The sequence below is a fragment of the Phlebotomus papatasi genome, chromosome 1 (assembly GCF_024763615.1).
Source record: "Phlebotomus papatasi isolate M1 chromosome 1, Ppap_2.1, whole genome shotgun sequence".
NCBI classification, from domain to species: Eukaryota; Metazoa; Arthropoda; class Insecta; order Diptera; family Psychodidae; genus Phlebotomus; species Phlebotomus papatasi.
This window is the reverse complement of record NC_077222.1, coordinates 97687462-97698130: the sequence shown is the minus strand read 5'-3', so window position 1 is coordinate 97698130 and position 10669 is coordinate 97687462. Positions and strand designations below refer to the sequence as shown.

Genomic DNA, 10669 nt, shown 5'->3' with positions numbered 1-10669 from the left:
AAGACATTTAAATTAAAAGTGAATTCTGCTGTATCAATTTAGGTATTAATAATAAATTTCACTATACAAATACTTAAAAATTCAATAGAAAATCACACACAAAAAACAAATTGGCGAAAATGGAAAAACTAAACAGATAAAAAAAATTAGCTGTTTTCCGTGTTTTTCACTTCATAAAATTTCTGTGACAATTCTGAAGCACAAAAGTAATTTTTTTTAGACAATTTTTGTCGTTCCGTGTTAAACTTGAAAATTTTTAGAAAACAAAAAATGAACCGTCATAAATATCAACCAAAGAAAAATTTGCATTAAATTATCCTTTTCTCGGGACGTACCAATACCAAATACTTTACGGATATAAGGCTAAGCTAAATGTATTTTCACATTTTCATATATATTTTTCTTTTACTTCATGAAAAAAACATGAATGATTATAAACAAGAAGCTCGAAAGAACAAGGCGAAAGTATATATCGACGCTTCCATTCCATACTATGCTATCTCAGAACGACAACCTTTCAGGAGGAGTTACAGTAGACTCTCTCTCAATCGGGAATATGGGGCGAAATGTCATCCGGTTTAGCGATAGAATTGGGCGTCAAAGCCTTTGTAAATTCCACAAAAATCGCTCAATTATAAAGAATCACGATAAAATAGGAAGAACTGCAGCGAATTTGAGCGAATTAGCTTCATAATTAAGCGTGAAAATTGTCAACAAAATTTGACGCCCGATTGAAAAAGAGCCGATTGAGTGAGAGTCTACTGTATTTGAAGTTGGCGATTTTCTATGCTGTCCGTGTAAATTTTTTTCGAAAGTCGCAAATATCCCGTTACCCGAACATCGGATGACCACCAAACTTTTACCAGTTGTAGATCTCGGTCTCAGGAACAACATATCTCGCGGAGTAATAAAAAGCTAAGTCGACTTAGCACAGTATGGAATGGAGCCGTCGATATTCACCTACCTATTCTTTTCTTCCCCCTATTCAACAATTATCGATCTTATTTCCATTTTAGTGTATAAATGTTATATTTATATTTATGCGTGCAGTGTCCGCTTTGTAATCCGGATGATTGGGAGACAATTTGACAGATGTCCGCTTCGTAATCCGGATGGATTTTTTGAATTTAATCAATGTCTCGAAAATATAATACAAGATTTTTTTGTAGAATTAGTATAAAAGTTTTAAAGAAGATTAAAAAGACATAATTAGTGAATTGTATGCTATTATACTTCATTTATTAAACAAAAACTTCACAAGATAATTCATTTTCATTGGTGAACAGACATGCATACATAACCTCAAAATTATTTTATATTTAACCGTCGAGAACTCGTCCGGATTACGCCGATCCGGATTACAGAACGGGCACTGTATTTTGCGATCATTTTGAAACTATTTTCATGCCCACAAAATCTATAAATCACTGGACGAACGCTTGGTGAAGGAGGTGACATGAAATTCTTATTTTTTCGTTTTTGGGGAGTTTTCGATAATTTTTTTTAATACGTATGCAAAATATTCGTGATTTTTATCACATTCCAATTCAATTTCTGAAATAAACAATATTTTTAAATAATTTATTTATTAATTCATTTTCAATCAGTTCCGTATTGGGGTTGCGGGTTTAGTAAACCCAGTGTACTAAACCCAGTAATATTCTGAATTTAACTCAGTTACCTTGTCAGGTCTATCCTGGAGGTCGTCTTCCCTCACAATGACTTGCAAAAAAGTTTTTTGAGAAATCTTTCTGCATTTGTGTAATGAATAAAATCACCATTGTGTAATGGAATTAAACCGTTACACAATTGTTAGGGGCATAAAGAAGCATCTTGACTAAAAGAATGGATATCCTCATTTTTATCATTTAGATTCTACGAACAATTCTTTAAAAATTGATGAAATGAGTATGTTTTTGATGTCTCAGTTTTTCTCTTTATATTCAAAAGTACCTATAAATAATCAAGATTTTTCTATCATTAGTTTGCAGAGTATTTTGAGAAAATATTTTGATATATTTTGCAGAGATTATGCTAAAAGTTCTTTTTTATTTAAACGTATTAAGTATGACTACACACGGGGATGTTTGACGCATTTTGAGAGGTGATGAGTGAGATGCAGAATTTTGATGAAATCGTAGCGTAGGAAGCGCGCAAATCGTTTTACCATCAAAACAAGAGCAGCAAAAACATTTTTAAATAAAATTGGTACACGGTCTTCATTCAGGATTTACAGTAGACTCTCGGTAATTCGGATCTTTTAAGATCGGACAGTAGTTAAATTTGAAAAAAAATCGATATTTTTCAAGTCTTCGAATGAAGCAAATATGCTCAAAATTGCCATGTTTTGTCTTAGTTATGATGAGATTTTGCATGATTAAGGGGGTTTCATGAAATTTACCATAAATATGAGTATATAAACTTAATATTAGTATGCAGAAAAACAAAAATCGTTGCATTTCATACAATTCGACGCCAGAATTTCTCTTTAATTCGGGTAACATTTCGGTCCCAAATGCCCGAATTTGAGAGAGTCTATTTCAAATTGTTGGGCCATTCATTGCGACATTCTTAAAAGAATGAGACTGTTGATAAACATCTATTTAAGTTACAGGAAGTGCAGTTATCGTTAAAATTTTTTAGTATCGACAGTCGATAGTATCGAAAATAAGTTATCATCCCAGCATTTGTCGTAACTTTCTTTTGACAACTTTTCAGGAGACGAAATTTTCAGTTCAGCATTATTTTTTTTAAAAATGAGCCCCGATTGCGATACTTTTGAGTCAAAATAATGAAAGTCGCACTAATAAACTGTAAGTTAACTCGAGAAAACCTTTATAAAATTATTTAAAAGCAGAGATATTGATGGGCAATGCATTTTTCTCACAAATATTGAGTTAAAATGATTTAATGTTGCATTATTCGCACTGTCTTTGGATATTTGGAAGAGTTTGTGAACGTTTTATTGAGAAATATTACATTTTTACTGCAAATACGAGCAAAAGAAGTTACAGCAAATGCTGATTAGTGAAAATTTTGTATGGAAATTTATCGCAACTTCTTCAAAAATGAAAGTTACAACAAATTATGATAATTTTTTCTTAATTAAGGGTACTTACGATAATTTTTGTTTAAAATAATTTTTGTTGGGCTTATAAAAGTTTCTTTTTCTCAAGTGCGTTTAATAAACAAAATTACTCCGATTCTAAATAAGTATATATCTCAAAATCGCAAAAATAAAATTACGACAAATGCTAATTTAACTGACGATATAGTGAGTATGGCGTGAGTGGCAAATGAATTAACTACAGAGGCAGAGATAATCACCCCTTGGTAAATTCTGCATTTTTTGTTATGAAGTCAACATAACCTCACAAATTTTCCGGAAAGCTTGTTAAGATAAACGCGGAGGATCTTCAGTTGTTTATCCTGTTTATCGCGTTTATCAGTTGTGTTGTTTGTTTGAACCTGGATATAAAGATAGTGCAAAGTGTAAAGAGTGAAAAGATGTATCCAATCCACCCAATATTTTCGCGAAGTAGGCAAATAGAGGCTGCCAAAACGATGATGGAGTATCTGGACAAGAAAATAGAGAAACTTCGGTGTGAATTGGCAGAGACCGAAGAGGAGTACAAGCTGATGAAGACTTTCCTGTATGACAAAGTGAAACCCACTCAGACCCTGACAAATAGGGAAATTATGAGGTACAGTCGTCAGATTTTGGTGCCGGGCTTTGGTGTCCAGGGCCAGGTGAAGGTGAGGAATGCCAAAGTACTTATTGTTGGAGCTGGTGGTCTTGGGTGCCCAGCTGCGATGTATCTAGCTGCAGCAGGAGTTGAGAACATCGGAATACTGGATTACGATAGAATTGAGATAAACAATCTCCATCGTCAGACGCTGTTTAAGGAGCTGGATCTTGGTATCCCAAAAGCCATTGCCATTGGGAATGTTCTGAGGGAGATGAACAGCAAGTTGCACTTTGATTCCTATGTTGAGCAGCTGACCACTGAGAATGCTCTGTACAGGGTTGAACAGTATGATGTTATCCTGGATGCGACGGACAATGTAGCCACGAGGTATCTGTTGAGCGATGCTTGTGTTATGCAGAAGAAGCCCCTTGTGTCCGGGAGTGCTCTGCAGTTCGATGGGCAACTGACGGTTTACAACTACAAAGATGGCCCTTGCTATCGTTGCCTCCATCCAAGTCCCCCAAACCCGGAACATGTTCAGAATTGTGGAGACGGAGGAGTCCTAGGACCAGTGACTGGTGTCATTGGATCCCTCATGGCCATGGAGTGCATCAAGGTGCTCGCGAGAATGGAGGGAATACTCTCAAAACGCCTCCTTGTCTACGATGGATTCGAAGGAAAATTCCGGACGCTCAAACTTCGTGGTAAGGCCAAAGATTGCATTTCCTGCTCGGAAAATCCACAAATCACCAAACTCGTCGACTACGAGACATTCTGTGGAGCTCCAGCCAATGACAAAAACCCAAATCTGAAGCTCCTGGAACCGTCCGAAAGGATTACCGTGCAGCAGTACAAGGTACTCCGTGACAAGGAAACTCCTCATGTTCTCGTGGATGTCCGGCTGCCAAATGAGATGGAAATCTGCAAATTAGAGAATTCCATGAATATCTCCATCGAGGACATCAAGAGCAAGAAGATTGAGCAAATAGCCGAGAAATTGGAGAGCAAGAATTTGCCAATCTTTGTGATTTGTCGCCGCGGGAATGATTCCCAGAGGGCTGTGAAGAGGCTGAGGGAGTTCATCAAGGGGGAAAATGCACCGAGGGATGTCATCGGAGGTCTCCATGCCTGGACCAAGAAGATCGATGCCACGTTCCCAATCTACTGATCTCCTGGTTACTTTCTGGAAGTACACGTGAATCCTCTCATTCACAGCGTGCCTCAAAATGTCCCCCAAAAAAGCCCTATTCCTAATTCCTTTTTTTCTAATTTCTGGGCTTATTATAGATTTAAATAAATGGCTATTACTTTTCACGGGTTCATCTACTTTAAGAAAAAAATGTAGTTACCTAAACAAGAATTTTGAAATAAAGTTTTTAACAGGAACAAATGATCATTTTGCAAGAAAAGTAATAAAATTTTGACCTGAATGCCCTGAATGCTTCTGAAAAAGTCATAATCCCAACGATCCCAACCAATAAAGGGAATGTCTAGGTATTGCCTGGAAGATATCCAAAAATGAAAAATACCCTTTAAAAAATTTAAAGGAACTCAAAGGTATACTGAGAGAAATCCGAAAAAGTTAAAATAACCTTCCGGAAATGTTAATTTTTCCCTGCCGTATTGATCCGAAATATGTGTAAATATTACCCTTTTTAGGTGTATTAGGGGTTAAATTTACTCTTTTTCATGTTAATTTTACACTTAAAAAGGTGTTAAATTAACATTAAAAAATGTTGATAAAATTTTACACCTAAAAAGTGTTGAAATTATGAGGAAAAAAGTTAATCGCACCCAAGTTTTTTTTCTCGGTGAAGAGATTACCTGTCTGTTCGTCATTCCGTTCATGCCATCCGCTCGTCTGGCCAGGCCATTATCAAGGCTGGAGACCAGACTTTTCCAAATATTGACTCACCATTAGCATAATTTATATTGGGCTGCAATAGGTTTGGCTAAATGGTTGAATTCGTGACTTCAATGCTTTACCACAAAAGTACCTTCACTGAGAGAAAAAGAGGGTGCGATTAACTTTTTTTCTAATAAATTTAACACTTTTTAGGTGTAAAAATATATCAACATTTTTAATGTTAATTTTACACCTTTTAAGAGTAAAATTAACATGAAAAAGGGTAACTTTAACCCCTAATACACCTAAAAAGGGTAATATTTACACCGTTTTCGCATAAATACTGCAGGGTAAAATTAACATTACCGGAATGTTATTTTGACTTTTTCGGATTTCTCTCAGTGTTTGCATCATTTATCGGTTCACAACCGATTTGAACCGATTTATAAATCACTCAAAAAATTACCCGAAATATCTTAGGAATAATATAATAATTGAATTTTGAATAAAAATTAATCATCGGTTATAAAACGCTTCATTACCAATTCATAACCGATTGGAATCGGTTCAGGCTTGTCAGGAATTCTGAAACCTTTCCAACCAAGCTCAAAAATGGTACAATTAGGTTGGGAAATACGCTTTATAGAGCCTTTTTAACCTTTGACCTTGAAAAACCGCTATTAGGAATTATTCAACGGAATTTTCGTAAAGGATGAAATCGCACGATACGTTTCGAGGAATCTCAAAAAACATGGTTTTGGAGGGGAAGAGAAATTGTCGGTCAGGCAGCAAAGGTGTCTTTGGATTCCGGATGTGTCCTCTCTCACAGCACCCATCTCGCCATGTTAAGACCCCCACGATTTTCCTTCAATTTAGCCAGGAGGAGCCACAATGGGATGGAGCTTGGACTCTTTCAACTAAAAGAACCAAGCAAATGGTGAAACATTTAATAAAACCGGTTAAATGTATTCATAAATCATGCCTAAATTTGAAAAAAAGGATCACACAATTAAACCGATCGGTTTACAACCGATTTGAACCGATTTGATTCGATTCATAAATCAGTCATAAATTGCCCAAAGTAGCTAAAGAGGAATAGAATTTATTCTGTATCATAGAAATTAATTGTCGATTCATAAGTGGTTCATTACCGGTTCATAACAGATTCGAATCGGTTCAGACTTGTTAAGAATTCTAAAACCTTTCCAACAAGCCCAAACGTGATATCTTTCGGTGAAGAAATACGATCTCTAGAGTCTTTTCAACCTTTGGCTTTGAAGAAAACGTTATTAGAAATGAATCGAACGGGATTTTCGTATAAGGACGAAATCGTACGACATATTTTCGATGAAACCCAAAAAATATGGTTTTGGAGGGAAAGGGAAGGGGTGGGTGGAAAATGATCCCAAGTCTCCATCTCTAAAGGTCTCTACACATTTGGAACAATTTTCATCAAAAAATGCATTTTTTGACAGAATTTTGACGTTTCCACCTACAACCCTACAGACAGTTTCCTTTCAAAAAGCAATTTTTGACGAAAATTGCTCCCAATGTGTAGAGGCCTTAACCGTTTGGCTTCTGAGGCTTACGAGAGCCGGACGGATCAGATGGACAAACAGCGTGACGTCTAAAAATTCGAAACTTCAGTTTACAAAAATTCTACCAAAATTCGATGCCTTTTGGGGTAAATGAGTCGAAATATAACTCAAAATCGCGGAATTCATATACTGCTCCCTCCCTCTGTGGAGTTCGAGCAGTAAAAGAGCGAATTTTTTCTATAAAAAATAATTTGAGAACAATAAAATAGTAAACTTGCTCTGTAGTATATTCAGTATCACTTACGATTAACAAAAATTACAAAGTACATTAAAAAGCAATTAAACTGGTAAAAAAATACAAATTTAAATTGGTCAGGTAAAAGTCAAATTTGAGAACTATTCAATTTACTTATATAAATTAAATCCGTTTTTGTAAAGGTTGATTTTTACTGAGCAAAATTTAATATTTTGTCTATCTGCCAAACCTTTTATGTCAAAAAGATTTCATGAAACCAAAATTCACATCCTTGTCTTTTTTTGAAGGTTTTACATATGTTCATACTCTGACACTTTTCTTCTTTGTCTTTTGAACATCACAACAAATTCAATTTAGTTCGGTTCAATTTTGATTGCGTAAGAATAACACAGACGTAATGAAAACGTTTGGAAAAGAAAAAGAGGAGAATTTTGATTTTAAAAAATTATCCTGCTGGTCAATCTAAAAGATGCCCAAGAGTTATTACTGATCAATTTTAATTTAATTTTAATTTTTTCTGACTAAATTAAAGTTTTTACTGATCGAATTTATTTTTTTGCTGGCAGAGTTTAATTTTTGTGACTCGCACACCTTTTCAATTGAATGAAATTTAATTGGTTGAAATTTTACTTCCTACTTATGCAGAGAGAAAAAAGATTGTCTTTTCTTCCCAAATCCCTCATAGGCAAATTTAAATTTAATTTTCAATTTCAATTTTCATTTGACCGAAAGAGACAATCTATTTTATTTGAGTTCGAAAGACTAAAAGGTAAAATTTCAATCGGTTCAAGTTCAGTTCAGTCAAATGAAAAGGCATACCAGTGTCACTACTTCTCATCTGTTTTTTTTTTGTTTTCTAAATGAAATTTGGCTTAAAAATAATTTTATCTCCAATCAGTTCATTGGACCATAAAAGATATTTGGTAAACGTTATATTTTTTCATTAATGATTATGTACGTTAATTAAGGCACAAATTCCTTAAAGTTTTATAAATTCTTTATTAAATTAAGTTTTTATTAAATTATTCAAAGTCTCTAAATTGAATTTCTCTATCTGATCACATAATCCAACACGTGATCATAATGAGAAAGGAAAGAAAATTTTGATCTTATGAAATGTGGCAGAGAGCAGAGGCTTTTCTTGGTAAAATTAGGTTTTTGTACTGATTAAAATTATTTGTTTTTACTGTCAAAATGTTAATATTAGTGCCTCATAAACATTTTTTAGATCATTTTTTAGATTTTTTAAATTAAAAAGGCGTGTCCATTTCTTTCTCAAAGGTTTACATAAGTCTATCCAACTCTTTCGCACTCAAAATATTACTCAAAAAACTAAATTCAATAAATTTAGTGTGATGTACGAAAGAGTAGGATAGAGATATGCGAAACTTTTATGAAAGAAAGGGATGTGAATTTTGACTTTATGAAATTTTCCTGATGTTAAGGGTCTACTGGAGCCACAAAACCTAATTTTCGTGATATATTGTCGAAATGCTTTTATAACTTTTATTTAATTTTTGAATATTAATTCTAATGGGTCCGGCACATATTTTATATCAGGAAAATTTAATAATAATAATGGCGGCACAACCTTCCATAGAGGAACTTAGGCCTTCCGGCAAGGGGAGTTCGGAACATTCATTATTATTTTTTCTTGTACGTACGGGATGAGATTGTCACTTCCATGCCCGTGGAATCAAGTGCAGTGAAACTCATTCGCATTACAAAATATGATCATTAGAACATAATTTAGAAAAAAAAATCTTTGGCTCTTGGATATTGTTCTTGTTTTAGTTTATTTATTTTTAGTATCCAATGTAAAACAACTTTGCTTTTTTTAAGAAAAAACCTAAGGATTAATTAATGCTTTTCTGGGGTTAATTTTTTTCTCCGAAAAACGATTATGGCTCAAGTCAAAGGAATTACAATAAGGGTATATGTACATTTACCTGGATTTTTTGAAGACGTATTTCTTGCAGGAACATATTTTCGTCTTAAGGGCTCCGCACATTGGAAGGAACTTTGTCAAAAAAATACGGAAATGTTGAATAGCAATTTATAAATTTTATTACAATTCTTCAATATTTCAAAGATATATATATTTACAATCTTCGTCGTCATTTGATTTCTTCTACATTCTCAAATACTGATTTTAACACTAAAATCATTTCTTAGATCTTAGATGATTACATCTTTATTTATTGTTTTTTTTGTTTTATTTGAAATTTGCAAACTTATCGCAAACTCGAAAAAAAATACAAACTCTGTGAGACCCCTTTTTGTACTTACAATTATTTAATAATTTTCTTTTTTGTCGGATTGATCTCAAAGTTTTCCGTCAATGAACTAACAATAGAGTATAATTATTAGATTTACAACGTTATTAGGAAATACAGTCTTACCGAGATTAAATAAACATGTAAAACGCTACAAGTTATGCTTAAGAACCTAATATAAACACATCAGAGATATTTTCTGCAGAAAAGCAAAAAATCTTAGTTATTTCTTTTAGCAATTTTCGAAAGAACTGATTGCTAAAGAAAATTTAGTTATTTCTTGTAAAGTTTTTTGTTCAGTCCTTTGGTTCTTTGCAAATTGCTTCTAAGTTGTTTCAGGAGTTGTTCGGACTTAGTAGTTTGAGTGAAGAAGTTCTCTGTGAGCTTCTACATCGGATTCTTCGTCGTCACTGGATGGGGGTGTCTCTAGGAGGGGTACTCCCAAGTCTAGGTATTCATCGTTGGCTGTTGCACTCAGAATCTTATCCAGATCGACGACAAGCTGAGAGAAATTTGGTCGATCTTGTGGATTGAATTGCCAACACTGCCTCATTAGCATGTAACTGGAAGGATAACGAGCAGAAAGACGAATTAGGTGTTTCTAGTTCATCTTGGTTGTCGTTCTCAACTTACATGTTATTTGAGCAGCGTTTTGGCTTGTCTAAGCGATGATCACACCGTAAAAAAACATTGAGATCATCGGCTGAGTAAATCGAAGGGTAGGGTTGTTCTCCGAAGGACATGATCTCCCACAGAAGAATCCCATAAGACCACCTTTGTGAGAAAACGAATTCGTATCAAGATACGCAAATTTCATTCTTAGTAGTTCATTGTGTCTTACACATCGCTCTTGGTATCGTAGAATTTGTCTGTCAAGGACTCTGGAGCCATCCATTTGATCGGTAATCGTCCATTTGTTGCCTTTCTGTAGTAATCGGTGTCTTGGATGTCCCTTGCCAGACCGAAATCGGCAATCTTCATGACGTAGTCATCACTGACGAGAACGTTTCGGGCAGCCAGATCCCGATGTATGCACTGTAAATTCAAAATCAAGGCTTAAGATT

General features: G+C 34.5%; 2 protein-coding genes across 4 annotated transcripts in view; one reads left to right on the top strand and one right to left on the bottom strand.

The window, feature by feature from the left end:
* The first annotated feature begins 3375 nt into the window (after positions 1 to 3375).
* LOC129809948 (adenylyltransferase and sulfurtransferase MOCS3) lies at positions 3376 to 5079 on the top strand. Its single transcript, XM_055860114.1, has one exon. The coding sequence runs from the start codon at positions 3508 to 3510 to the stop codon at positions 4855 to 4857; it is 1350 nt and encodes a 449-aa protein (XP_055716089.1). The 5' UTR covers positions 3376 to 3507; the 3' UTR covers positions 4858 to 5079.
* Positions 5080 to 9373: 4294 nt separating this feature from the next.
* The window catches only part of LOC129809947 (fibroblast growth factor receptor homolog 1-like), a 41744-nt gene continuing 40448 nt past the window's right edge, over positions 9374 to 10669 (bottom strand). For all 3 annotated transcript variants that reach the window (XM_055860110.1, XM_055860112.1, XM_055860113.1), the window contains 3 exons: positions 10447 to 10640; positions 10239 to 10379; positions 9374 to 10168 (listed from right to left, as the gene is read on the bottom strand). In XM_055860110.1, coding sequence (XP_055716085.1) covers positions 9958 to 10168; positions 10239 to 10379; positions 10447 to 10640 — 546 coding nt within the window. In that variant the 3' untranslated portion in view covers positions 9374 to 9957. The remainder of the gene's footprint in view (positions 10169 to 10238; positions 10380 to 10446; positions 10641 to 10669) is intronic.

Coding starts and splice junctions, on each gene's coding strand:
- LOC129809948 (XM_055860114.1), top strand. CDS start 3,508: ATGTATCCAATCCACCCAATATTTTCGCGAAGTAGGCAAATAGAGGCT.